Source organism: Pyrenophora tritici-repentis, chromosome 6, assembly GCF_003171515.1.
Source record: "Pyrenophora tritici-repentis strain M4 chromosome 6, whole genome shotgun sequence".
NCBI lineage: Eukaryota > Fungi > Ascomycota > Dothideomycetes > Pleosporales > Pleosporaceae > Pyrenophora > Pyrenophora tritici-repentis.
Genome location: NC_089395.1, coordinates 717,156 through 744,909, shown reverse-complemented (window position 1 = coordinate 744,909; position 27,754 = coordinate 717,156). Strand labels below are relative to the sequence as shown.

Here is a 27,754-nt window from a genome sequence, read left to right as displayed (position 1 = left end):
GTTTGCTCCAGGGGTCGCATCTGTTGCAGTATATGCAGTCAATCAAAGTGTAACCGCGCGAGGCAGTAATTAGAGTATATTGTGTATGTTTTCTTGTAGTGTTGTGTCTGCTCGCCTTTTTACGAAGGCAGCAGCAGGGTCTGTTTACATGACGTATCTCTGATGCTGGTAAGAGGAGAAGGTGCTCATGGAGGAGAGGGAGGAGCGCCAGGACAACACACGTGACATGCGCAATACCCTTGCCTCACAAACCGCAACATTTCTTCTAGACGACCATGTCGAGCTAACGATATCACAGCTTCGCCGCTGTTGAGGTAGTCTTCATTGGGACCAGTAACAGTACTGGTTGAAGACAAGGGTAATCACTGCAATCAAGTGAATAGCACGATAAATACAGCATCTCAAAACCCTCGTCCAACCTGCTTTTCTTATCCAGAATGTTGATGGGATATGACTGGGATAAGCTTCACATTTACACGCACGCGCACAGAAAATCTCCACACATCATCTTTTAATCTTGCATTACAACACACGGCATCCATCTCATCCGTGTGCATCTATATCCCGCTTTTGTTCCCGAGCGCCAAAAGAAAATCTCTCGCCCTAGGGGGTATATCTTCCTGTGCACATATGAACCTAACGAAACAAACATAAATTCCCGTTTGTCCAAAACATCAAGTTACCGAAAAAAAAGCCGTGCGTGCTTGTTAGATACCGCCCAATTCCAAAAACGAAATACGGAATACAAAGCCGAAGCAATTGGTGTAGATGCGTGTAAAAAAACGCCAACCGGAGCGATTGCTCTTCTTCATATATCCATTTCTTGCCAGCCACCCAAGAGAAAGGAAACAAAAAAAGGCATGAAAGTATCGTTTCTTTGGCCTTGAATTCAACGGCTTTCGTGGTATGTATCGCGGTGCGTATGCAATGCGTCGTGTGGGCTGCTCAGATGGTCGAACTAGGCGCCACTAAACTGACTTCGCCTGGAAGAAGCTTCGCTTTATCTTTGAATCTATTCGCCAATTCCTCGATCTTGGGTATCAACTCGCCGATTCTAAAGGGCTTGCTGACGACGTCGTCCATGCCTGCTGCGAGCAATGTGGCAATTTGCTCGCTTCTTGCATTCGCTGTGACAGCGATGATGGGAACGTGGCTTTTTAACATTCCGTCTTGCTCCAGTTCGCGGATCTTCGAGGTACATTGGAGGCCGTCCATAACGGGCATTTCTTTGTCCATGAGAACGACTGAGATATCGGTGGGAGAAGAGGGGGATGCCGTCGGAGATGGAGAGGCCCAGAAGGTGGATAACTTCAGGGCATCGAGCGCTTCGCCGCCGTGGTTTGCGACGATGGTTTGGATGCCTTGGTTATGGAGCTGTCGTTGCAGGACTTTTTGGTTGACTGATATGGATTAGTAAGCAAGAATCAACATGTAATTGAGGCCTGCGACGTACCAAGATTGTCCTCCACGATCAATACCTTGAGCTCCCTCTTCTTCAGCTTAGGCTTTGAAGCTGCACCGCTCTTGTTGTTCAGGGTCGCAAAGTCCTTGACCTTTGATGGTACGGACAATGTAGTTCCTCCTCGGTCCTTGGCATTTGATACCTTCCGTGAAAGAGTCGCTACTGGGAGAACCTCCAGAGGTTCTTGTGGCTCACTGCTTCTCCGACACTTGACGTAGAAAGCAAAAGTACTTCCCTTACCAGCCTCAGAAGAAACGCCAATCTCGCCTCCCTGTAACTCTGTGAGTTCACGGGATATGAACAAGCCGAGGCCAGATCCACCGTATTGGACGTGTGTTCGCGGGCTTGCTTGGGAGAACCGTTGGAACAGCAGCTTCTTCTCTTCGGGGCTAAGCCCCCGGCCTGTGTCTTGAACTGCAAACTCCAAGAAAATCTCTTCGCCATCGCCCCAGTCGGGGCCACAGGTCTGGTCTGTTCGCTTGGCTCGCATAGGGAAGTAGCTAACAGTAGGATTCTTGCTCGCTGATGGTCGTTCGCGGGACGCTGAGAGGACGACTTTGATGGTCCTTGTCTCCTCTGTGGTGGTGAATTTGATTGCATTGGTGGTCAGGTTGATCAGGACCTGTCTCACTATTAGTGCGTTTTCCAAGTAATTCGATCAGAAAGTCCATACTTGTAGTACTCGTGACGGGTCAATCTTGACCCAATCAACGCCCAACCGCGTGAAAGAATCTGTAAGGACAAATTCCATTTGGATACCAGCTGTCTGTACTTCTCCTTCGAACATCTTCAATGCACGTTGGACGACTTGCAATGGCTGTGTGTCAACCGGGGTCACCTGACGAGTGTGTTAGAAAATATCGCGCATACAACGTAGACAACATACCATGAGCATTGCACTGTCAAGCTTCGATAACGTCAGGACATCATCAACAATTCGTTTCTGATGCTGTGCACACAAGGCAATAGTCTGCGCCGCATCGATGGAATCGGCCAGAATACCCGCGTCCATAACTTTTGAGCCGGAAGCCCGGAAATCACTCAAGATAGTGCTAATCTCATCGGCGCATTGCAGGATAGCGGAAAGAGGATTTCGCATTTCATGACTCGTGATGTCGATGAAGTTCTCTTGTTGTCGTTTGAGCTCCACTGCTTCCTCCATTTTCCTCTTCTGGAATCCCTCTGCCCATTTCTGCGGGCTGATATTGGTGATGCTTCCAAAAACACTCTTAAGCTGCCCATGCTCATCTTTTTCTGGAAAGGCCTGGAACAAAACCCACGTGTCACTCTTGTTGCGATTTCGATCCTCCCAAGGCGCCTTGAATCGGAACTCGATATTGATTGGCGTCGTATTATTCACCAGTTTTTTCCAATGCTCCAGAATAAGGCTTTGGTCCTCCTCCTTGACGAAGTCGATCCATCTGTCGGTCAACTCTGGTTCTCTCGGCACTCGTGCGATTTCGTACCACGTGTCGTTGCAGTATGTTATTCTTCCAACGTGATCGGCGATGAAAAGACCTGCGGGTGATAGCTCTGCCATTCGAGTAAATCTCGTTTCGCTCTCACGAGCTTCTTGTGTACGTGCAGCAAGCTGAGTGGACAGATGGTACCTGTCTTCTGCGGCTAGTCGGGCTGCCCTTTGACCTCTCCGTATCTCTTCTTCGAATAGCACGACTGAAGCCAACGACGTCGCTAGTTGCCGGCTCAAAAGTTGGACGAAAAGGTTGTAGTCGTCATCGTAGGGTCTTCGCGGATTGATACCCATGATCAGAAAGCCAAGAATGTTTTCGCCTGTGGTGGGATGGATTGGGCATATCACCACATCCCTGCAAGGATCTCCGAAGCCCCGCCATTCGAGTCCTTCCATCATAGCGTATGGCAAATCCCCCGAGCCGATGCTCACGACTACCGGTTTGTCGGTCTTCATGACTTCTCGGAAAACGGGCCCAAAGCCTTCCTGTCCTTCTTTGAGATCAATTTGGTCGGGTGCTGCTTGGTGACCATCTGGTACACCCAAGGAGCCTTCGAGGAAACACTGCTTTGAGCCGAGCAAGCTGCTGGAATGCAACGAGGAAGAATCACTGTCATTCTCGTCATTCACACTGTAGAGCATGACCACTGGAGTATCGAATTCGTTCTCGGTCAATGCAATTAGCACTTGATCCCAGAAGCCTTTGACTTCACGAGCAGTCGCAGTCCGCTCTCCAACTTCGCGAAGTGTCAGCATCCGTCTCTCGGCGATTTTTCGTCTTGTCTTCTCAAAGGCTGGGTTGTACAGGCCCATGACTGTGCCATCTTCTCCGACCATGGGGATGATGGACCAGGAGAAGTAGGTTTCTTCCAGAAAGCCATTCCGTTTCATGAAGAGGCAATCATCGTCCTTCATTGTCGCTTGGCCGGTTAGACGTGCGTTCGCGAAGACGCCCTTGACCTCATCCCAGATCTCCGCCCAGGCAACTTTGTAGCTCTGGCCCATTAGCGCGGGGTGTTTTTGGCCGGCGAGTCCTGGTCTCATGATTAATGGCTGTTGTTGCGTGGAGCTGTTGCGACTTACCGATGTAAGCCTCATTGTAGATGGCTACAAGCTCTTCGCCCCAGTACATAGCTGCTGGGTGGGGACTCGCCCTGTGAGAGTCAGTATTGGGCGTCAGGCTCATACACATCAACCAGCAAACTCACATGATAAGGTTACACATGGCACGCAGGTCGTTGGACCAATATTCGATTGGACCTAAAGGCGTGGAGGCCCAGTCGATTGACCGGGCAAACTGAATGTGTCTGGGAAGAGATGGCGATACTGCTAGCCTGGTCCAATCGAAAAAGCCCATATCTTGGTTATCTTCCGGAGGACTGTGGGTTTCGCTGTGGAAAGAGTCAATGTCGCCCGCTGTATTTGCTCGCAATACGCACTCATTTGCATAAGAAAGCGAATCTTCTATTGACGGGAAGCCGATTTTTGACGGCCGAGGAATAGCTTCACTGCCGTCTTCGCCAAATTTTGGGAAGCTGGGATTGGGTGGGGGTGCAGAAATGGGAGGCGTAGGTTCTCCTTGAGGGACGATGGGCACAGTACTACCAAAATAATCTTGTGGTTCATTATTTTGAGCTGCCGATGAATTGCTCTCTGCGTTGTTCCCCGAAACGAGATCTGCAGACGGAGTTGAGGGTATGACAAAATCATTTGGTGCGTCCACGGCGGGTAAGACTATTGCAGGTGCGGATGCGACACCAGAAACGACGCGCAGGCGTCTTCGCAATGTGTAACATGACCACACAATACCGCCATGATCTACAGGCGGAGGGTTTACGTCTGAACCTTGGCCCGGAACTGTAGTACTCAACAACCAACCCCGAAACTGATGTGTTGCATGCGAATTTGAATTTTCCAGAGGAGAGTCGGCCGGCTTTCCGGCTACCAACTCCCAAGTTGATGGACTTGAACGCAGGGCACTGTTGGCAAATAATATCTGCAGGGGTGACGTATCCGGTGTGTAATTGGCAAAATCACCCATGTCGACGATAAAAGTTGGTCGCCCATCTTGCTCGAGCAATTCGACTATGCCGACGGAGCCCAGTAAGCGCAACGGGTCGCTCTTGTCGCGCGAATCCGGGGATGCTGTCCGTGCCAGACTCGAGCGCTCCGACGACCTCGCACTGGTCCCGGTTGTCGGGCCTGGCGGGCTCAGGCCGCTAAATGTGCCTCTTGCAAGCGTGACCGTCTTAATGCCACTATCCTCGCGAGTTTTACTGAGCATTCTGGCAGCGGCCTCTGAGCTAGAGAAGCGCGCTGGGAGTTGTGGCCGGGTACTTCGCGATGAGAAGAAGAGGGGCGAGGGAGGCTGATTGTTCTGCCGAATTTGGGCGGTTTTTGAGAAATCCGAATGGCGGAGGGCGTGGTGCGAGCGTGGAAGAAGTTTGCGACGCTTGTGGAGAGGCTCGCTCGCGGGCTCAGGGAGTCGCGATGCGGGCGGGGTGTCGCTGAAGAGGGGCGGCGGCCGCTTTGTCCCAAGGATAGCAGGTGGTGTTGAGGCGACAAGTTTCCCACTGTCTCGTCGACTGCCATGCAGCGGCGGCGCAGAGCCGGGGTGCTTGATGCAGTCACGATGGTCAAGTGGCGATTTGGGGGTCCATGGGGGCAGCAAGTTGGGAAAGTTGGACGATGGGTCCAGGGGACAGGGCGGGTCCGGGGTGTCTGGTGTTTTTACCAAAGATTCGCGATCTTCGCCGGTGTCGATGTTGGGCTGTGCTGGGGTCGAGTCTAGAGACGTCGTCGTGTCATTACCTGTGAAGATGGAACGCGGCTCCAACATAGAAAAGCCAAGCTACAAGTCGTCAGATCAGGCGAAGGCCTATGAAAGCTGCCTCGCTGATCACGCTGCAAAGGTCGGTGTGGTGCAGCCTCGTCTTCAGATCTTCTAACATGCAGTTTCACCGCGTATACGCCGAGTAGTTGACACGGCCTATATCGTCCCGAGCGTTGCGCGCTAGGTGTCTTTGACGGTACAGGCGACTGGCGACTTGCGACAATGGAGATGGGATGTTAATGCAGTTTGTAAATGAGGGGCGCGGGGAAGGCAAAAGGTGACGGCAGAGGTACGGAATGGCGTATATTCAGGCCATCCGAAGAGGCTCTGGGCTGGGACATGGGCGTCCTTCAGCTCTCCCTTGGGCGGAGCGTAAACAGTAGGGTCGAGCAGCAACGCAGATCTCGCTTCAACAGCTGGCCTGGCGTTTCCATGTCGATCGCGATCCAGCCGGGACTGGTGTGTCCCTGTCTACTTTTAGGCTCTTCCGCTGTGCTGGAGACAATTACTATGACGCCGTCCATGGCATTTCAAAATTCCCTGCATGCAACATTTGGCACACGCAATTCCCGCTGGGGGTGTAGGGTGCGCTGTCCCACTGCCGGGCACGTCATCGATGCGACGGTCTAGACCAGAGCCTCGCAGACCGGGCCGCAAACATGCAACACATGCGCAGCCGCGCGACACCATCATCATCGATTGCTGATATCTGCAACCACGCTTGCGTCGGCCCAAAGGTAAAGTCGTATGTTGGATTGATACATCCCTTCCGACGTGTCATGTGCTGTTGATGGATGTACAAGTCGTGTGTCATTGTACCTGCCTCAGTTTCGACACTGCCTTCCTCAGTGCGGCTAATCCTTGTCCCAGCCCGGGTAGTCCCTTCCCTGGCTCCTCGATCCCATGTCAAGCAGCATGTATACCCCGTGGATATATACCCGTGGACACCCCAGACTACAGAAGCGCCTACCATGGCGGCTCACTGGGGCCAACTATCTTTTGGAGAGCCCAGTTTGCTTCTGGAATCTCCACTTGCAACACTGGCTGGCGACATTCCGCCCCTCGACAGTATGCCCGTTCTCACCTGCCAAACGACACATGATGCAACACAACACCACTCACTCACCCCCATGCGACTGTCACGCGCAGCATCACAGTTGTTCAATGCCAACATTTCACCAAAGTAAATCTTGTTTTGACGCCCGAGAAACATTCGCCCTGACACGCGCTCACGAAACTCTATTCTCCATATTGCTTTCTTTTAGTTAATGGCACGTATGCGCTACGAACTTCGTTTTCTCACAAGCTGACACCCAGTCATGCAAGTCAGAATAAACCCATACACTCAACACTTGCACAAATGTGCAACAAGTCGCGACCATGTCCCTCTACAGGTGCTGACATGATCCGGCTGGCGGCACTTGGCGAACGCCGAACGCGGCCATCGTGACACGGACCGACAGCAGCCTCATGGCTTAGCAGTGTGGCACACGTGGCTGAACAATAAATGGCGCATGCACCGCTAAGCCTCATCTCCTCATATCAAGCGTTTGCGATCCACCAACCCATGTCACAAAATCTACTTGACAAAGCAGAATGCATACTGTTGTCAACTCTTCTGGAATCGAGCAATACGATTAGATCCGCCATAACACTCATATCCTCCCCGTCTTCCACAGACTTTCACACTGTATCGTAGAAAGACTCTCAGCACATATTGAACCCCCATGGCGACAATATCATATCATTGTACATCTCACGCCAAGTGTCATCAACCTGACAGCCACAAGTGATAGACTCCCGATTATCCGTAAAGAGTGACAGGCCGCTCCATCACCCCACTTTTTCAACCCGCTTCCTAGTGGAGAGGCCAAGATTCATCACGCTCCTACGCGATGCAGACTTTCTTCCCTTTGCATTTTGCCAAGGTTGTACGGCCTGATCAAGCTGATTGAATGGACCTGGAGCGATGCGTCCCCGAAAGTGCGATGAGATGCCCCGCAGGCAGTGGGTGTTGCCCACTTCGTCCCAAGGTCCCTTAAAAACCCCTCTGCACCCGCTCATAACAGCGTCTTGTTGAACACTCTCCTCACATTATCGTCCTTTCTTTCCTCAATTCATTGTGCTCTACCACTGTTAATTCAACTTTTGCTGAGCAATAACTCGGAACCATGGATTTCCTCAAGAAAAAGATGAAGGAGTTGCTAGATGACGATGATAAGAAGCCCACTGAGAAGCCCGCTGGTAAGCATGGCATGGAATTTGATCTGGCGTTCCAAAGTAACCCCCTAAGATACTCAAGCAAGTGCGCCTCAAGCCGCTCCCCAACAACCATATGGTGGTGCCCCAGGCGGTGCCGCTCCTGGTGACCGCGGACTTTCCGATGGCTACTACGGAGGTGCTCCGGGTGGCCCGCCTCAAGGCCAACAGCCACCTCCAGGCCAAAGCTACCCACCACAAGATGCGCCGCAAGGAGGATACGGGTTCCCACCTCAGGGTCAAGGTTACCCACCGCAAGGTCAGGGTTATCCACCTCAAGGCTATCCTCAACAGCAGCCATATGGCCAAGCGCCCACACCAGTTGGCCCGCCAGCTCCATACGGAGCACCGCCACCAATGCCACCAGGATGGACGCAGCAATGGGATCAAAATAGCCAGCGATGGTTCTACATTGAGCAAGCCACAGGGCGTACACAATGGGACCCACCCTCAAACTTGCCCCCAGGTCCTTATGCTCCTCCAGCAGTCGGTGCACCTTATATGGCACCTGCAGGCCATGATGAACGTGCTTTGTTTGGAGACACTGGAGGTCACCAAGGGCATGACTACACAGCTACTGGAAAAGCGACAAATGAAGCCGAGAAGAAGAAGGGCTACTCTACTGGTATGATGGCAGCTGCTGGTATAGGTGGTATCGCAGCTGGTGCCTTTATCGGCCACCAACTTGGTATGTTCTGCTCCTGTTGCCATCGCTCATGTAGCAGAATGGCTCAAATAAAGTATCGAGTTTTCCGCTAACAATCCCCAGCCGATGACAGCAGCGACGACGAAAAGCACGCTCCTCCGCCCGCAGCAGCCGCAGCCCCCGTAGCCGCCGCCCCAGCCGCCGCTGCATACGACGCCGACCCCTATGGCGCTCCCCCTCCATCAGACAATCCGTACGATAACCACCCAGCGTTTGAAGAGCCGCCCCCAGTTCCCACTCACGACGAGGATGGCAGCTCTATATCCAGTAGTGACCGTGAGTCGCTGGAGGAGAAGCGCCAGGAGCTCATCGAGGCACAAGAAGAGTACCAAGAGGCTCTCGAGGAAGAATATGAGGACTGAGTATTTCTACCTGTGGTTTCGGCGATGCGCTCTGCAGATTGCCTTCTCCTTGTACGGGTTTTTGTTACTGGTCGCTTCGACTGTTGACTGGTAGAATGATAAGACGAATTCAATATTCCAATATTCCAATCATTGCTAATGTATTGTGGTTTAAGTTTGCCCTTTATGTCTTGCGCCCTCAGCCCTTGGACTACCCCACCTAACTCAATTCTAAACTAAGATTTACTCATGGGTTCCATGGGTTCCATTTCATTGATCCCCACCTAACAATCAACCGCGCATCAGCCTTCATTCACTCCCAATGAGTGGAGACAGCATCACATAACAAATGAACAACAAGCGCATTCAAAAAATATCCAAATATCCAACAATCTATTCATGCAGACATAGAAATCAAAGCAAACGCATCTGGTGTATAAACTAAACAATATCACCATCAGACTCCAAGCATACTCATCACCCCAATGATGTAAAAGCCTCCGTCCCTCCTTCCTTGGTATTTCAACACCCCCCAATCCAACACTTGCATGAATATACGTGTCATCCAGTATGTAGAATACAGCGAACAAAACCGTCGCACAGCCCTCACTTGTTGTTCAACACGCCTAACAGCAATCGCAACACTCCAGACAATCCAAGCAGCATTCACACGTCTCGCCGCAAAGCCAGCAGCAGCACAATGTCGCAAGACTATTGAAGTCGAATTAGCTATGCGCTCACTCATGAGGGTGGGAGAAAGGGTGGGGAAAAGGCTTACCAGGCAGTCAAACAACCTCTGCTCTTCTTCTCTTCTTGTGGTGGCGGCGGAGGAGGACCTTGTTGGTAGTACATCTGCACGAACACCAACCGTTAGCCACACATTCAATTCATGTTTTTTTCTGTACTTTAAAAAAGTGCAGGAACGATGGGAACATACTCCTTGCTGAGGCGGCGGGTACTGTCCACCCTGGGGAGGACCATATTGTTGCGGCTGAGGGTAGCTCATACTGGCGTCTTGTATGCGAAGCGTTGACGTTGGAATAGAGACGTGGCTGGTGAGTCGCGTCTAGTGTAGATGTGGGTGTGGCAAAGGCAAGAGCAAGATGTGAAGTGGAGAAGAAGAGGTGGCTTTGAATAATGTGTGGCAAGTGTGTGAGGCGAAGATATGTGTGGAAGATGTGGCACAGCGAAAACGGGGCGGGCTCCCCCGTGTTTTAAGATTGAAAAGAGAACCCGCAACAGCCGGGGCGTGATTATGTTTTTCTGGGATGCTTGCGCGCGTCGCGCTCGCGCTCTCACTTCGGGAATACGGGAACGGCGGATGTTGCTGCTGGCTGGTAGGCTGTGTGGTACTAGGTAGAGAAGCGCGTGTGTGTGTGTGCAAAGGGGCACGTAAGCTCAGCACGAACCAAGCTTTTGGAACATGTCAATCACCGGCTTGAGGCGGTCACGCTCCGAGTGCGAATGTGAGAAGATCGCTTGCAAGTGTTTCCTACCTACTCTCTGAGCGCCACACGTATGGCTGATGAAGCCCACCCTTGCCTTGGCTGCTGTCTGCTTTGACTTGGCGGGAGTGGGGTTTCAACACACTTCTGTCACTGCGGTTCCGGGGGTTGTGCACAAGCCTTGTCATACGCGTATACCGTTGTTTTGCGGGTAAGTCGTATGACAGCGAGATTTCGAGCGTTTCGAAAGATGAACGGACATGTTCGCAGGCTTCATGATGTTGAATGTTTGTTAACTGTAATTATAAAGTCGGTTCTGCAAAACTCTGCTTTCGTATTCCAAGATCCTTCTTTCCATCTGATACTTTTGCCAAGGGGCAGAGTGCTGCTCGTTGCTGCATGCCGCCAGGTGAGGTGTTCTTCGGACATGCAGCAATGCCGTTCGTTCCGACCACTAGTGTCGAATGCGGCCTAGCTGTGGCGCTACCCCCATAGCAGGCAATAATACACGGAACCACGGAGTGTGGCTGAAGTCGTAAGATGTCGATCAGCGTGGAGACCCAACTCCCACAACTGACGTCTGTGACGTGTTGATGCCATACCAAAAGTAACCTTTCAGTGACACTGTATGCGTGGGCTTCCTTGCCAACAAGTTGCATTATCGGCAGGGAAAACTAAAGTCCCCCCCAGCAAATCGTACCACCTGGTGGCGGTGCAAGAACGATGGTGCTGAGAAAGCTCGGATGCGTCCTGCGCCAACTGCTGGGAACACAGTGGATAATCCAGGGTTCCGAAAACCGAGGCCGGTGATGAGGTGCAAGATTGAAGGGACAATGCCAAAGGGTTCATCTGAATCTCACCGACACATCGGTGTCGTATTCTCTTTCTAGTTTACTCCTGAGGCGCAGTTGATGCGTGATTTTTACGAAACGCCGAAATCCTCGAGCTGCACGTACAAATGACGCATCTAGATGTGTACTTAGCTATGGCGCGTGTGACTCGTTACTCGCTGTAATGAGAGATATCTTTAGCAAGGCTACTTCATTCGCTGTCTATCTATTCATTGTTTTGTTATAACCCGGTCGCGAAACGGCGACTTACTCGCGCTTACGTTTCCCCTGTCTTGTCGATAACTTCCTGCGCCTCTTCTGGCCGAGGTATAAAGCCTCGTTCAGCCCTTCTCTTCTGCACCCACTCGCCAAAAGGCTTCCAGATTGCCTCCTTTTCCGCTGGCTTCAGACTTGCGGCTAGACCGCTCGTACTTGTAGTTACGAACACCCTGGACCCCTTCCAGACGTTGCCGTTTCCATCTAGCTCCTCTCCGGCGTCATCCGGAGTCTTGCCCATATTATGCTTCTCGTCCTGCCATCCATACTTGAAATCTTTCTTGCTGGGGTTCTTGCCGTGACGGTAACGCCATATGGCTTCCCATATACCCTTGCCTACTATACACACAGCTTCTGGTTTGAATTTGCGAAATTTGGCTTCTAGGCTTGCCGTACCTGCCGCTGTTTCCTCTTTCGACAGCTCAGCAGCATCTTTGGAGGGCCGATCGACAATGTTTGTGTTGCCCATACAGAATTGGGCTGGGAGACTTCGGTCCTCCTCTGGTTTTAGCCGGCGATTTGTCAACCCTGATGAGTGAAGCAGCTTCCAAAAGTGGTTCGATGGGTGCGCGTAAGCGTGTCCCGCGATGGCGGTCTGGACGCCTGGATTTGTACCGACAAAGACACATATCAAATTGGGTTCGAGTATGTCGACAAGCGGCGAAAGATGGGCATATTTCGCTGGGCCGGCATATTTGCTAGGCTTCCGCTTCTTCTTCGGCGGTGGAGAAGGTTCGCTAACACCTCCGACCGCTGCTGTCACGGTCGCCCTTGTGCGCTTTGTCACTGGCATGGGCGATGCCGGTGCTAGTTGATGATTTGCGGTATCCGCGGTCTGCGTATACTTGTACTTGGTCAATTGAGCTCGGAAAGATGTCGATGGAGGTGTCGCTGGCATCTGGTCGGGTTCGGAAACATCGTCATTGCTCGGAACGCGCTTCATCGTGCCTTCCTCTGGATCGTATTTTGTTGGGCCTTTTCGTGGCATTGCATCGTATTCATGCAGTAAATCTACGTACAGCTGAGGAGGAGTACGGAGTTAGCTCAATGGCCGCTTGGAGCCGAAGAAATCACGCGTTTGAAGCACTGTCCATTCCGACAGATGCGGACGCATTGACGTCATTCCTTGGCTCGCACCATTGAACTACAGTACCACGAAGCCTACCATCCAACTCCATGTCCAGAAACACATAATGTCACGCGCATGGCTAAACAAAACGTGGATAGCACGGGGCCACTTACGCCAATCGGAATTACCGAATGACAATGTATTTATCAACGACAGAAACTTGTATAGACCATCCAAGATCTAGACATTGTTTCGTACAACCTTCCTGTCTGTCATCCCATGTTCAATAGAACTTCAGCCAATTGCTGCAGTTGTTAGCTGCGTTGTTATGTGAGCAGAGGCGAATCATTTTTCACATGATTTATGCATATTCAAGATGTCACCCAAAATCGAAACTCTTGGAGAAATGCACGTTGCATGAGGGATTAGCTCATGCTAAACGGTGCGTCCAATCATACATGTCATAGTTGATGTAATCCAATCCATCGGGCGGTTGATGACCATGAACGCCTAACTTACAAAGCATTGTCAACACACAGCCCCTGAGTCCACCATACCGTATCAACACTGTGTAGCCAAGATCTACTCGTCCATCTTCTTGACTGCAGGTTCCCTTCGCGACACTCCCCTAGAGAGCTTTGAAATCAAGGACAGCCACACCGCGCAGATCTTGCTATGCCGCTGTACCATAGTGAACACTGATCCTAGTGAATGCCTAGACCGCTTCAGGATGCACATCTCGATACTAAGGCCAGGACCAAAGCTGGTCGCTACCACCTTATCCCTGCCCTTGCCCATATTTCGGAGCTTGTCCAAGACTATGAGCACCGTTGAGCTTGATGAGTTGCCGTAATTCCTATATACGTCGAGTGAGGCTTTGATATGGTCATCGGTAAGTTGAAGGGCTTGCTTTGCACCCTCTAGAATTGCGGCGCCACCAGGATGAATCGCCCAGTCGAAGGTGGATAGCGGGGAGTAGTGGGCCGGAAATCCATGACCATGCGAACTGCTCGATGCGCTCTGAAGTTGCTTGAACATGGGGATGATAGCGCTGACGGCGGCTTTCGGAACATCTTTGGTGATTCTAGCTATCATGCCTATTTAGTTGTTAGCAATGCTTCTACGTGTATTTCTCCAATACAAAATGAGGGGGATTGACACTTACCATTCTTCTCGATGTCATATGACATGTAGCCCGACGTGCCTGGCACTGCCATGCTTCCATACTCCTCAAGCTCGAAGATCGGTTTCTGGGCTTCCCCAAGCGCATCCCCGTTACAGACCACCAAGGCTGCCGCAGCATCTGAGAACAACGCCGGAGCTACATGCAAGCTGTCGCCGTCTCGAATGGCAGCCTGTAGCTCAGCCCGAAGGAAAAGGCTACACAGCTCACAAGTCATTACTAGAACGCGAGCTGGTCGATGCTTCTGCGATGATGCGGCTACTATGCCGGCAGCTGTACGCAGTGCAGAGAGACCGCCAGCACAACCCACCCCCTGGAGTAAGACGCGTTGTACTTCCGGACGTAGACCGAGTTTCTGACACACAAACAGGTCATAGCCAGGGTTGCCTTGATCTGTGCATGTTACTGCCACGACGTGTGTGATATCGTTTGGTGCAAGGCCAGCTTCTTTGATAGCTTTGTTGCATGCGGACGTTGCGATGTCTCCGCTGACAGCGCGGAAGACGCGAGAGATTGAGTCGATCGTCGGTGGCTCAGTATCTTCTTTGGTCCATTGCGTGTAGTCATGAACGGTCGGTCGGGAGAGGATGTTTGTTTTGTTGTTCAAAGCGACAAGCTTCTGTAGACTGGGGATGTGTTAGCATTCAGATATAGGGGGGCTAGCTGGGGGGAGAAATTCTTACCCTTTTACATTGCTGTGTCCCGGATATAGCTTCTCGAGTAGCCCCTGGAACTGATCCTGCTTGACTGAGAACTGGGGGTATTCGTGGGCTAGTCCAGTGATATAGACCCCCTCGGGTTTGCCGTTGTGTACCATGACAGTTTGCCAAACGGTCAAAGGGGATGTATCAGAGACTCGAGAAGTAGTGATAAAAGGGTGTAGAGGTATTTGGTTGCAATTGTGAGTTGATTCGCAGCTGTAGTGGTTGCGGAGTTGACGAGGGAATTTTAGGGGTCGCGTTGTAGAGGTGTAGAGGTGTTTGGCTGCAGATGCGGGTTGAGTTGCAGCCGTAGTGGTTGCGGAGGTGACCAGGGAATCTTAGGGGTCGCTGAAGTAAAGCGTGGCGAGGTAGACAATGTACCACGTGCAGAAGATTGCTGAACTGAGTGAAAGAGTTGGCGACAGTAGCCTGTTTGCCCGGGTTTTTCCGAACCAAGTGAAATAAGAGGAAAATGTAGCCCTTTACACAATCTTTCCCGACGTTAACAATGTCTGGCCGCTAGATGCCGAGAAACAACACAATGCTCAAAAGGCATGCTTATAATCTTTTTCTTGACGTAGAGACTCCCGCCGTGTATTGCGCCACTGACGAGAGAAGTGCAGAGGCAAGTAGCCTGTCCCTGGCTAAGACCCAACACCCACCGGCACGAGGACTTGGTATGCCATATCAGAGTGAAGCCACCTCGTGTTCTTTCGCCTAGCCCCTTGCCATCTATTGATGGCTGCAGTGTTCATCAATCTGATATGGCATGCGCCCCTGCGAATGACGACTGCATAGGAAATACTTGCTCACTAGCGCACTAGCTCGCCAGATACAGCGGCATGAGGACTTGGTATCAGCGGCATGAGGACTTGGTATTCCGCAGAATTTGCTCCTCAACTTACAGTCAGGGCCTGGAACTAGGACAACACCGAGAACGAATGGACGTAAGGGCCTTGGTTCAGCTGTGATTGAAGCGCTAAGCAACTAGCCATGTCTCGGAGCGTCCTAATATGGCCTCACAAGAAGTTGATGCACGGGATGGCAAAAACGTACTTAGACTTGTAGGCCTTGAACGCCGTAAAGCCATGACAGTCTACCTCAACAGCCAGCTGGGGCGACTTCTGATGTCGTGGGCGTTCCGTCAACTCTAGGTGTGATCTGTCCACAGGTCAATGTTTTCAATGTTCATAAAATGTGCTCACAAACACCTCATGAAGTTCCCCTCCAACAGCAGAAGGGCGCACTTCGTCAGGGAGTGCACTCCAACCTGTTTGCTCTTCGTGCTAGTGTCCTCGCGTAGCTGCCTTCCAATGGCTTGCTGGAGAAGGCGAACATTTCTCTTGGACTGGTAGCAGATGCTCTTAGGCCCTACAAACTAAAAGACCAAAAGTCCCAAGTGGACGCCACCGAAATCAGCTGGTGGGGGCGGAGACAGCCGAAAGTAACAATGGAAGTGTCTCGCGGACCAATGCCGAGGTTTTCACGTTCCATTTAGGGTAGGTGCACATGTTGGAATCATGGAGGAAAGTACAACTTGATCTCGACCACTTTAGGAAACCGGTGAGCATTGTGACGTTGAGACATGAACACACGTACTACATCATCTATACCGCATTGCCATACCCCCTGCAGTGGGCTGGTTTCACAGACAGATTTCACTCGTGAGCGCAATATACGCCCAAACTCCTATCTTTTACTGTGGAATTCTTCCGTGCAAAAGCAGAAACGCAAACGTGATAACGTGGAAGTCTTAGATCCCGAAATCCCGTGCGTGGGTGGGACGGGACGCCAGGACGATGCGCATACGGGACTAGACAAGATGTAGAATTGTTGGGCATTTGATGAAGACGAACGTTCATGATTGGACTTTGAAATGGCGTATTGTGACTGCTCTATTGGATTTGGTATGGTTGATCACGAAGGAAGGTCATCGCGGGCCGAGTGGGCAAGTCTGGGCGATTTCCAATTGATGCTGTCAGTATCGAAGAATGCTAGATTATGCCAGCTCTCATCTCGATCTTTGCAATCGTATGCGACAGCGGCTCTAAGACATGAATCTTCGCCACGAAGGATGCACATGGCGTCTCTAGCTGCGTGCGGCACAGCCAAAGTGTGTCAGATGAGATTAGCGTCAGACGTCAGACGACGCCAGAACTCGCCGAACACTGGTTGTCATATTCAATGAATGGACAATCAAACTCGGTTCTGCGCTTCTGTCATGTTGTTCGATGATGGTTGTGCGTGTTGTACGATGCAGGGGTTTGCAGAGCCACGGTACGGTCCGTAGTGGGGGCAGGCGGACTCAACCACGTTGGGTCAGGATATCAAATACAACTGCGGCATATTCCTGTAAGACTTTCAGGCCCCAAAAGGAATTACTGATCACATGCAGAACACTTCTCATGCACGTAATGAGAGTGGGCGGGAGGGGCGCCCCGGGTCAGCAGCTTCTGGCTCAACGCTCTGATTACATCGGCGTTTCGGCGAGGCTGTGCAGTCAAGTTGTCATAAGAGTTGTACACGTAATTGAGGCGGCCCTTCTGATTGGGACCGTGAGCTCGCGGGCGTAACGCCCGTCCATTCGAACGTGAAGCAGACATGCGGTCGGAGGGTCGGCACTGTTTACTAATTAGGTCTCACTACTGTGAGTCTGATTATGGCATTTGCGGTGTTAATACCGGCCTTATGTTGCGAGGCGAAGAGTAGGCATGAATAATACGCGTATCTGGTTCCTGCAGGGCTGCCAAGGGTAGACCGTGCCTCACGCAATGCTTGCCTAATTCGGACTACTTCATCGTGGCGGCTGAACTAGCCTAGGATAGGTCCCGAACAAGCTCGCGGAAACGCATCTTTGCAGGTTAGCACGCACGTGGTAACATGTAAGTCTTACATCGACGAGTGCATATTGTTTTGGCTTGGGACACCGTTTTTTTGACGGTGCTGTATATATGATGAGAATGCGACGCCTAATGCAAGCATCGTGACAATGGCTGCGGCTACGCTATCAACCAAGCAGCGAAGAAAGACTAACATGTACGAAAATGGTAACGCACTGCATCCAACAAAGAAAATGCGACGACAGACGGTTATTCAAAACGATAATTTGGTACCAGAGCGACCTACATATCAGTGAGCAGAAGCATCTTCCAACCCCCTGAACTATGCTGACGTGCCAGAAGCGACAACACACATACTGTACCACCCAAAACAAATGACGTCGCTTTCGACATCTACTCACGTCTACCCCGCGAGCTTCGCAACCGTATATACACATTCTGTGTGGAGGGATCTTACGACAACGATGTCATAGTGCGACGGACTGCAGTAGACGATACTCACCGCTTCGCCTACCTCATCCGAGAGCCTTGTGGACAACACTCATATCAATGGGTCGAGGACCCCTTGACTGCCTGTCTGAAAAGGGAAGCTCTGGGCGGAGATGTTGCTCGAGAAATGCTCGAGAGCTACTATTGGACGCGTACGTTCAAATTCGCTCACCATGAGTTATGTCTGCTCGGACCTTTTCTTCGGACCGACGTGTTTGGATTGGGCATAATCCCAGCCCATTACATCAGGCGTTTGCAGATACAGATCCGGCCTCTTGACTTTGCATTCCTCTTGCCAGCCCAGCGACGTTCCGAAGAGGAGCAATGTTGTAAAGCGGTCGAGGCACTTGCTGCAATCCGTACGACCCGCACTGACATCCTTATCGAGCTCGATGAAGCCCAAGACTCATTGAGCGATGCAGAGTACAAGCATTTCTCAAGCGAGGCTGCCCAATTTACGCTCAAATTACGGAGTGTGGTAGAGACCTTGAGGGAGCAAGGACTGCATATAATACAGACCATGGGAACCTAGTGCTGCAAGATATTGGAGTCTGACGAAAGCTGGCGGCGCAAGTTGTTCCGGATGAAGTTTGTCGCCTTCACAAACAAAAATGGGTGGGTGCGTTATCGGGGAGCCATGGCAGAGGACCGGCTTTGGGGGTTTGAACACTGCTTCAGATTTGGGCGCTAGGTGTTCGTCACAATATGTGTCGCAGGCGACCTCGTGAGGCTTTGGTCGATATCTACCTCTGACGGAACGCTGTCGCGACGTAGAAGGCGACACGGATGAGTACTCGGATTGGGTAACACCACATGAGCAGGCTGATGGGCCGCAAAATCTTTTTCCTTGACACTTGTCATTGATTCTCGAGTGGGAGAAGGAAAGTCATAACCAAAGACATATCGGCCACACACTGTCGTTTGCCGTTAGGAAGGATGGAAGAAAGAGTGAACGGAATGCGAAGCCCTGGAGAAGAGGGGTGCGCGCAAGGACCTCTGCGCGATACCCTTTTGTGGAGCTACCAGACCGTCACTTCCCACAATATTTACAGTTAATATTTTGGAGGGTATGACGATACCTCCGAATTCTCACGTTTTATTGCCAACATTTACGGTACTTCCATACAAAGTAAGCCACCTGCTTACGATTTACGATATACATTCTGTGCACAATAAAGAGAAGGACTTGTTCAAGACTCGTAAATAGAACAGTACACTCTACTTCTACACTTCCATAAGGCTTGATAGGATGTGGAAAACCCAGAGAGCTATTGCGGTGAGGAACGCTGAGAGGAACTGCAGAAATGTTCCTAACCAAACATGCACCTGGTCTTCTTGACTAATTCCACAATATCTGTACACCGATATCTAGAGACCAAACCGTCATGGTCATTACGTCTGATAGCAAAAGAATTTCACCCGTTGAGCTTTTCTGCAATTTGCTCCTACAGATGTAGTCTTGATGAAAACAGGGGTTTTAGCCTTCTTAACCAATGTCATGTTTTTAGCAATCAGAATCACGCAATAGAAAGCTACATATATCCAAACCCCCCCCCCCCCCCCAGCTTAGCTTATATCTATTGCTGTTGATAATATAATAAGGTAACCATAGTCGTTAGAGTCTGTAGGCGACCTAACCAGGACCTTTCAGACAGGTTGAAGTAGATAGACGTGGCTACCCGGGTGGTACTGGCTTATTGGAAGATCTGCTGAATTTGGAAATCCTTGGTAATAGATTCGAGTGAAAAACTAGAAACGCTTTAAGCTGTCTTTGTTCGTGTTGGAAGCAACTGTTTACTGTTAACTATCGAATAAAGGGTAGTATATGTAAAATTTCAGTTCAATAGGGGATCTTAACCTATATAGATGTAAGAACATGTAATATGTCTTTTGCAGTGTTATTTCTACTATAACCATCCTTTGCGTACAAAGCTAGAAAACCATCGATTTCATATTCTAACCAAAGCTCTAATATAACGTTTCGACCTCATTTGACTATAATCATAGAGTACATAGTCGAAGTACCCACCACAACTATAAAAGCTCAACCTTAACTGTCTCAACGAATCCAATAACATATGAAAATCTACGGAAAGACCTAAGGTTTTGTAACTAACCCGTAACCCTCGTTAACTACTGCCAAACCGCGATACGCCTAACAATCTTCTTACCCCGCAGAGTATCTTCGAGATGAGAATCATTTTACAGCATTTATGATTCCACAGTCATGTTTCCAGCAGAGATATGGACTAGGCTAAGCCATTCCATTATAGGGGTATCGCTCCTCTAGAGCAATACAATCGACTCTCACACTGAGCGTTTTGTCACTCATATTCTAGAGATCGGAGCTGAGGCTTGATGGAATCTTGGAGAAAGAAAAATCTTCCACTATAAGGTATTACCGATAGACTGGCTCTACACAAGTACATCCGTTCCTACACATATTAGGCATCATTGTTATCTCGTTCGACACTGAGTCTCCGACCAGAGCCCCATGTATAGTCTTTTAATGGTTATCTGGGAAAGTCTCACATCGCATCTGGTCCGAGGAGTCTGACAAAATGGCCACAGTTACTAATCCCATTCGAGATTTGCCTTGGCAGTCCTCAACGAGCCTGGCGATAGGAGTCATGTGGCTGTCAACAGTCAACAGCATATCACCAGAGACGGTGAAGGAACTGTTGTTAGCATCGACTATAGCGGACTGGTAGGATACACCAATGCGCTCATCTCTGGTGATGACTCTGTTACCGCTGTCTTGTGATGTCGAGGGCATGGTCATGTAGAGGACGATCGACAGCCGCCAAGCTAGGTCTGCCCTCGTGAGACAATTGAGAATAGCAAGATTTTCTGGGTGTGGAAGTCAGAAGATAGATGCCCAGTTTTCCGGAATCAAAATGTTGGATGTAGTGGTCGTTCGGCACAGGACCGTCGATATACTTCGTCATCGCTAACCCTAAGAAGGATCCAACGAACGTTGCTGAAAAGGAGGCCTTCGTAATCCGCCGCCATCCTGACTTCGACTCTCAAACCATCCTAGTCAACGATGAAAGCGATGAGACAGATATTGTCGATTAGGACAATTGCATCGCCATACCTCGCTGCGTCAGCTATACCTCTCTTGCCGATATCCTCAACCAAGACTGAAGTTCATGGTACTCCCTCAATGATTTCCTGCACATACTGACGTGAGAGATGGGGAAGTAAGCGGACGCGATTGTTGAAAGGGCTGTTTCGGACGAAAAGTATACGCGTAGGCTGTACATCCACGGCGCCATTGCTTGTGCGGTTACTCGGCGTGTTTTCGAAGACGTTCGTCCATGTTTCTGGAATTTGGATGTGATCACGAAGGAGCTGTTCCAGCAGCTAGGACAAAGTTGGAACGAATGAGAAGAGCTTGCGAGGCTATCGAGGAGTTGTTAGAGCCTAGTAGCCACTTTGAGCAACATACAGATCCGCGTAACATCGTGTTGCCATAATCGTTTCTTGTGCATCGTTACGCCTATTGAAGTTGATGAAATCGAAATGAATGGAACCAGAAAGCCTTTCTTTCGAAAACGGGGCGATGAATTTCTGCTTGAACCCGAAGGAATATGAAAAGTACGCCCGAACGTTTATTTTCGGTGATCAACATACTCACACTGCAGGTAACCCGGCCAACTAACTGATTCAGCAGAGAAGGGCCTGAATCTCTTACCGAGACGGATGGAAGTGGTTGAGGTAGGGATAGGAAATTGGCAGACACGCAAGCCCAATAATGCCCGGTCGCTTCTCGGCTTGTCGGTTAGCGGCTACTACTAACAACAACCATAATCGAGATATGGCTCGGGAGCTTGGCAAGTGAAATGGCGGGACACACGACTAACTGTTGGGAAGTAGCGGAAACTGGAGATTGTGGGATCTCCACATATGAGCCTCCTCTGCCGTGATCCGAATGAGATTATCGGACTTTGGGAAGAAGCTCCTGAAGGGTGGCAATGGGGAAAGGATGACTAAGGAGGGCACATGGGACGGATCGGTATTGATTCAAGCGCGGCAAATGTCCCTATGTGGCACGGCGACTGCAATTGTGTCCGCAGGTGTATCGCGGCGGATCTTCCAGCGACTGAAATAGTTTCCGTGTCAAGCGGAGACGGCAGCGCTGAGTGATGTGCAAACATGTGCGAACAACGGTTTATGACTATCACCACGACCGTTTTCCCCAGTCCCAGGGTTCTGGTGATGGTCTCACGATGGTCCTCAATCGGGCATCATGAAAGCGACTCGGTGGAGGTGCGATGAAGCTGTAGTGCATGCACCAACAACAATTGGTGGATTTGGGAAAGACCCCGCGTCCAACGAGGTGGTTGTGTCTGCTTTTGAAAAGTGGGACTGTGATTATCAATGAGGCTCTTGCATAAAGCGGAGACCCCGTCATGTAATGGTACTTGGACGGCGGTTCCTGTGACAAACTAGGGTTGCGGTGTAGTGTGTGCCGCAAGACGCAAAGATGGGCTGTTTAGGCTGTCAGAGTGGGTTTGCCTTATTTCTGGGATATTTGGCGTGTTTTAGTAAACGATGAGGGGGCCGTCTTTTCCGTAGCTGTGGTATCCCGGGGACTCAATTTCCTTGCCGATTTATGGGGTTCTGGGGAGATCAGCGAAATTTTGTTGGGTCGCGGGGACAATGGGTCAGCGGATAAGGAAATCTCATGGAGGAAAGGGTTGAATTCGGGAATTTCTTGTTGCGGTACTGCTGTCTTTCCGTCTTCTTGTGTGCGTATGGTTTTCTGACACTGGAGGTGGTAGTCGCGTCAGCCGGGCCTTCCTCTTTCGGCCAGCCGGATCAGCGTATAATGTCAGCCTCCTCCCCACGCTAAGCCAGCGAACCGCTGACCCGAGAGGCTCAACCGCAAACTGATCCACACGATCCTCTCCGACAGCTGTTAGGCATCTTGCATTGGCATTTTGTCCCGCATTGGCGAAAAAGCGACTCAGGTAGTTGCGCATGCCAACGGTGCCGAGCGCGGTACGATGCCGAGACATCTGCCTACTCACATGCTACCGGCCTGGACGTACACACACACACACACACACCACATGCACACTCAAACCCGTGACGCTGGCATAGAGCGGGGAAACGACCTCGGGAGGCTTCCTACCTGGGAAGGCTGCCGAATAGCACGTGATATTGCTCCCGGCCGGTAGTCGTCACCGCTATGCTTGCCCGACATTCACCCTGCACCCTCTGTCACGACGGGTTGGGTAGCGCAGCCGCTCATCACAACAAGTCGTCACCGTTGCAAGCCTTTGCTTCTTCATCCATGCAGGGACTGACCAACCGTGCACATGCGGCTCTGCAACCTCTGCATCTTGGCCGAAGATCTTGCCCGGCAATGATCTTGGATGTGGAGCTCAAACACAAACTCGCCGGCTAAATGACGTCAGACCCTGTCATGTTGAGATGGAGACTGCTGTGTCTCATGCGACAACTCAGGACGCTATTTCATCGACGGCGGCATGTAGCCCGAGATGGTATCTGCACGACCGCTGAGTTCCTGCATCATTTTGATATTTCGTCAGAGCCTCGGTGTGGCGCTGTATGCGAAAGAAAGAAAAAATCGGCTTTCCGCTCCAACCTTGGGAACCGGACGCGAGCCAACCGTTCAGCCCTCGACACAAGCCTCTCTCCCCCAGCTACCAGCATCATCCCCAAAGCCCATGACGTAGTGTGGAGTTAACATCGGGCTAGTAAGAGGAGAGGCATCCTGTGCCGAGCGCGCTTGTTGCAGCGTATTGAGCACAAGCGTCCTCCGCCCTTCTCCAAGATTGGCCCATGTTGGCCTACTCCACCCGTAGACCCTGTTAGGTTCGTCTTGGTTCCACTGTTTATTTGCGCCTCTACCGCCAGCCCCCAAAAACTCGCAGTATAGCAACACCAGCCAAGGCCAAGATGTTGGAAAAAAATCGTTGTCTAGTTTCCGCACGCGTCAGACGAACCTCGGTAGCGTATCTTTAAGTGGACCATGGTTAGACGTCGAGGACCACGTTTTTGCCGAAGACCCTTGTGCCGGATTTGAGCATGATCATTTAAAGCTGCACCCTCTCCCCACGGTCGTCTCTCCCCAGTATCTCCTCACCACACTTCAGCTACAATCGATACACAGCAGCCATGCCACCACGTATCAAGGAGAGCGACTCTGGTGTGCCCACCTACTGGGGCCAGTCCGGTAGGATGTTGCAGGTTCTTATCACCATCGTTGCTGTTACCGACTTTCTTCTCTTCGGTTACGATCAGGGTGTCATGAGTGGTATCATCTCTGCGCCCGCTTTCAAACATGCCTTCCCCGAAGTCGATGGCAACTCTACGTACGAGGGCTTCGTCGTCTCCATCTACGCTGTTGGCTGTTTCCTCGGTGCCTGCTTCATCTTCATCTTCGGTGACAAGCTCGGACGCCGTAAGAGTATATTCCTCGGTGCCACAGTCATGATTGTGGGTGTTATTATCCAAGTCGCGACTGTACCTCCGTCGGGTGGTGCTACAGCCCAGTTCATCGTCGGACGATGCCTGACTGGTATTGGCAACGGCATCAACACCTCGACTATCCCCACTTACCAGGCTGAGTAAGTTGTGCAGTTATTCCTTATTTGCAAGAAAATACTAATTACTCCTCAGGTGCTGCAAGGCCAAGAATCGCGGTAAAGTCATTTGTATCGAAGGTTCCATGGTTGCTATTGGTACGCTTATCGCCTACTGGATCGACTACGGCTGCCTCTACGGCCCCGATGACTTCACCTGGAGGTTCCCCATTGCTTTCCAGTGTATTTTCGCCATCATCGTCATCATCATGATGATCTCACTACCTGAATCTCCTCGTTGGCTGCTCAACCATCACCACGAGGACGAAGCTGCTACCGTGCTGGCTGGTTTGAACGGAGTTCCCCGTGATGACCCCGAGGTCCTCATCCAGATGCAGATTATCCGTGACGCCGTCAACGCCTCAGGTGGTGGTGGAAAGGTCCCCACAAAGGCTCTTTTGACAAACGGAAAGTCTCAGCATCTTCGCCGTGCTATCCTCGGTGCTTCCTCGCAGTTCATGCAACAACTATCTGGGTGCAACGCTGTCATCTACTACTTCCCTATTCTTTGCCAACAGGTCTTGGGTACCGGCCATAACCTCGCCCTTCTTTTGGGTGGTATCAACATGGTTGTCTACGCCATCTTTGCCTGCACCTCTTGGTTCCTCATTGAGCGCGTCGGTCGCCGCAAGCTCTACATCATCGGTACTTTCGGTCAGATGTTCTCTATGATTTTGACCTTTGCCTGCTTGATTCCTGGAGGCACTGGACCTGCCAAGGGTGCCGCTGTTGGTCTCTTCACCTACATTGCCTTCTTCGGAGCTACCTGGCTTCCTCTCCCCTGGCTGTACCCAGCTGAGATCAACCCTCTCAAGACCCGCCAGAAGGCCAACGCATTCTCCACCATCAACAACTGGCTGTGGAACTTCTTCATTGTCATGATCACTCCCGTTCTTATCGACAGCATCAGCTGGGGTACCTACCTCCTTTTCGCCGTCCTGAACGCTTGCTTCATTCCTGTCATCTACATCTTCTACCCCGAGACATCTGGTCGCTCGCTTGAGGAGATTGACCTGATCTTCGCCAAGGGATACACTGAGAAGATTAGCTACGTTACCGCCGCTAAGCAACTGCCTCCCATGAACGAGGAAGAGATCGCCGAGGCTGTACGACAATACGACATCTCTGACAGCGATGTTGAGAACCGTTCAACAGGAGCATCAATGAAGGAGAAGCGTCACCAAGAAGAGAAGCTGATGCCCCAGGCAGGAGCTCAGGCTTAGACCGACTCCATTCTGTGAGCGAAAGAGTGAGCGCTGGTCGTAACCATTACGAATTCGTGCGCTACATTGCGCCTTCGTGTCGGCGAGCCGACAGCTGTTATGCATTATGCCTGGAGAGAATATACCCGACGCATAGACGTCAACAGATCCAGGCCGGAGAACATATTAATGGGGGGAAAACATCGAGCCGCGGGCTTGAGTAGTAGAGTATTTCTTGTTGTTTCTTGTAGTCATTGCATAGCATCGCATTATACCATAGATTGATCTAAGGTCGTTCTAACCAATATCAATGATTTTTCACTACTATATTCTTCTCTTCCTGCACTTTCTTCGATAGTGACCATCCCCGTGAATGATGTGCCTCAAACATTGACGGCAAGTTGCAACCTGGTGATTTGGTTCAATTGATTTGCCCGCATTCCTAGTACGTCGTCTAACTAAGCACCAAGCAAACACACGCAATCATAGTGAGATATGCGATTAATTGCAGGTTACATATGACTGTAACTACAGGTTTTTGCGTGGTAAATCCGCCACGTCGGTTGCGTGCATTGATGCGTGCACGTGACTTGGCGCTAACTCGGAACGGTTCCGAGATTGTTGAACAAAGACACTTGGCTTTCGTTCTTTGAACACTCACACACTACTCAACCAGTAACTACACATCATGGTGAATTTAGCTATTTCATGGGACCTCATAGGACCTTTCCTTGTGTGGCAGTATCTAATACCATTTGTACATTGGCCCTCCAACATGTGCCATAGAAAGGTCTAACGCGACACAGGCAGCAGGATGGGCGCAAACAGTCCTCTACAGCATCTTTATTCGCGCCGGCGACCCCAAACCTCAGCCGGGCTCCCCACGATTCATCAAGCATCGCCGGAATATTTTGGTTGCCGTTTATGCGGCGTACTTCGCCTTCACCATCTACGAGGTCGACTTCAACCTCCAGCACCGGAGTAACGCATATAACGACCTCGGCGTACCGATCGATGTTAGCCAGAGCGCTTTGAACACGCACTTCAGGAAGTTGACACTCCAATACCACCCGGATAAAATTGGCCGGAATGTGGATAGGGATACGGCGAACGACTACTACGTGCGCCTGAGGCATGCCAAAGATATTATCCTGGATCCCGCGAAGCGCTCCGCGTACGATCGCTTTGGCCCATGGATCTTAGAAAATTGCCAGCGTTGCTCAACAATCAGTGACTACACGAACCACGGGCTGCTTGCCGCGACGACTAATTACGGCGTTCTCACCATTTTCTTGTTTGGCGCAAACGCTCTGGGGTTCCTAACTGATGGCGCGTATTGGCGCTACCTCGGCATTCTCGCTGTCGCAACTTTCGAAGTACGCACGGCTATGCGTCCAGATCACCCCGCGTTCCTATACAAATACTTGAACCCACTCGTCACATCCACGAACCTCAGACTCGCATATCTCCCCTTCGAAATCGTCCTCATCGTTAAAAAGGCCGCCGTCTCTCTCGCCCAGTTTCTCACGCTTCTCATGCCACTTTACCGCATGGACGCGCACAAACCGGTTAAGCCCATCGATGATAGCGACGAAACGCGACACAAGCAGCTTGATCGTCTCGGTGGCCTCGTGGACGAAATCAACAAAGATGCGAATAGGCTCTTGGAGCTGGAGAGCATTCCGTACAGGGACAACGAAAGGGCAAAGACCGAGCTGAGAGATGCGCTGAAAAAGTACATGGTGCAGAATGTGGTGCATCAGGAGAGGGAGGTTAGAAATGCTATGGGACAAGTTATGATGAGGAAAAGAACGGGGGTGCCGCATGGTGCGGTAGGTACAAAATAGATATGGCGGTGTTAATGTCAGATAGTAATCCACCAGCTACGATTTCCGAAACTTTTGTACGCTTCATCTAGCTTTCGTTAATTCCGAACAGAACTGCACCATCTACACTTTCCGCCCGACAAGCATGCATTTCAACCTCTGGATCACGCGTTTGATTGTATCCACAGATCTTGTCGCAGAAGC

At 50.9% G+C, this 27,754-nt stretch overlaps 10 protein-coding genes across 10 annotated transcripts; 6 read left to right on the top strand and 4 right to left on the bottom strand.

Moving 5' to 3' along the window:
• Positions 1-945: 945 nt before the first annotated feature.
• On the bottom strand, positions 946-5,772 carry PtrM4_115200 (BaeS, Signal transduction histidine kinase; the record flags this gene model as incomplete). Its single annotated transcript, XM_001934903.1, has 6 exons — positions 946-1,400; positions 1,454-2,084; positions 2,136-2,300; positions 2,349-3,967; positions 4,017-4,087; positions 4,142-5,772. The coding sequence occupies 6 exons, from the start codon at positions 5,770-5,772 to the stop codon at positions 946-948; spliced, it is 4,572 nt and encodes a 1,523-aa protein (XP_001934938.1).
• A 965-nt stretch (positions 5,773-6,737) lies between these two features.
• On the top strand, positions 6,738-6,953 carry PtrM4_115190 (uncharacterized protein; the record flags this gene model as incomplete). Its single annotated transcript, XM_066108159.1, has 1 exon — positions 6,738-6,953. One exon carries the CDS (start codon positions 6,738-6,740, stop codon positions 6,951-6,953), a length of 216 nt encoding a protein of 71 aa, XP_065961344.1.
• A 984-nt stretch (positions 6,954-7,937) lies between these two features.
• On the top strand, positions 7,938-8,784 carry PtrM4_115180 (uncharacterized protein; the record flags this gene model as incomplete). The annotated part of the gene is made up of 2 exons (XM_066108158.1): positions 7,938-8,010; positions 8,060-8,784. The coding sequence occupies 2 exons, from the start codon at positions 7,938-7,940 to the stop codon at positions 8,782-8,784; spliced, it is 798 nt and encodes a 265-aa protein (XP_065961343.1).
• A 1,062-nt stretch (positions 8,785-9,846) lies between these two features.
• PtrM4_115170 (uncharacterized protein) lies at positions 9,847-10,078 on the bottom strand (the record flags this gene model as incomplete). The annotated part of the gene is made up of 2 exons (XM_001934901.2): positions 9,847-9,924; positions 10,010-10,078. 2 exons carry the CDS (start codon positions 10,076-10,078, stop codon positions 9,847-9,849), a joined length of 147 nt encoding a protein of 48 aa, XP_001934936.2.
• Positions 10,079-11,624: 1,546 nt separating this feature from the next.
• On the bottom strand, positions 11,625-12,611 carry PtrM4_115160 (Mug, G:T-U mismatch-specific DNA glycosylase; the record flags this gene model as incomplete). The annotated part of the gene is made up of 1 exon (XM_001934900.2): positions 11,625-12,611. One exon carries the CDS (start codon positions 12,609-12,611, stop codon positions 11,625-11,627), a length of 987 nt encoding a protein of 328 aa, XP_001934935.2.
• A 663-nt stretch (positions 12,612-13,274) lies between these two features.
• On the bottom strand, positions 13,275-14,692 carry PtrM4_115150 (BcsA, naringenin-chalcone synthase; the record flags this gene model as incomplete). Its single annotated transcript, XM_066108157.1, has 3 exons — positions 13,275-13,789; positions 13,858-14,501; positions 14,559-14,692. 3 exons carry the CDS (start codon positions 14,690-14,692, stop codon positions 13,275-13,277), a joined length of 1,293 nt encoding a protein of 430 aa, XP_065961342.1.
• Positions 14,693-17,565: 2,873 nt separating this feature from the next.
• Positions 17,566-20,983, top strand: PtrM4_115140 (uncharacterized protein; the record flags this gene model as incomplete). Its single annotated transcript, XM_066108156.1, has 3 exons — positions 17,566-17,708; positions 17,756-18,383; positions 20,870-20,983. The coding sequence occupies 3 exons, from the start codon at positions 17,566-17,568 to the stop codon at positions 20,981-20,983; spliced, it is 885 nt and encodes a 294-aa protein (XP_065961341.1).
• Positions 20,984-24,055: 3,072 nt separating this feature from the next.
• On the top strand, positions 24,056-24,511 carry PtrM4_115130 (uncharacterized protein; the record flags this gene model as incomplete). Its single annotated transcript, XM_001934896.2, has 1 exon — positions 24,056-24,511. The coding sequence occupies one exon, from the start codon at positions 24,056-24,058 to the stop codon at positions 24,509-24,511; it is 456 nt and encodes a 151-aa protein (XP_001934931.2).
• Positions 24,512-24,854: 343 nt separating this feature from the next.
• PtrM4_115120 (uncharacterized protein) lies at positions 24,855-25,745 on the top strand (the record flags this gene model as incomplete). Its single annotated transcript, XM_066108155.1, has 1 exon — positions 24,855-25,745. One exon carries the CDS (start codon positions 24,855-24,857, stop codon positions 25,743-25,745), a length of 891 nt encoding a protein of 296 aa, XP_065961340.1.
• Positions 25,746-26,412: 667 nt separating this feature from the next.
• PtrM4_115110 (DnaJ, DnaJ-class molecular chaperone with C-terminal Zn finger domain protein) lies at positions 26,413-27,599 on the top strand (the record flags this gene model as incomplete). Its single annotated transcript, XM_001934895.2, has 3 exons — positions 26,413-26,481; positions 26,531-27,556; positions 27,597-27,599. The coding sequence occupies 3 exons, from the start codon at positions 26,413-26,415 to the stop codon at positions 27,597-27,599; spliced, it is 1,098 nt and encodes a 365-aa protein (XP_001934930.2).
• Positions 27,600-27,754: the final 155 nt, after the last annotated feature.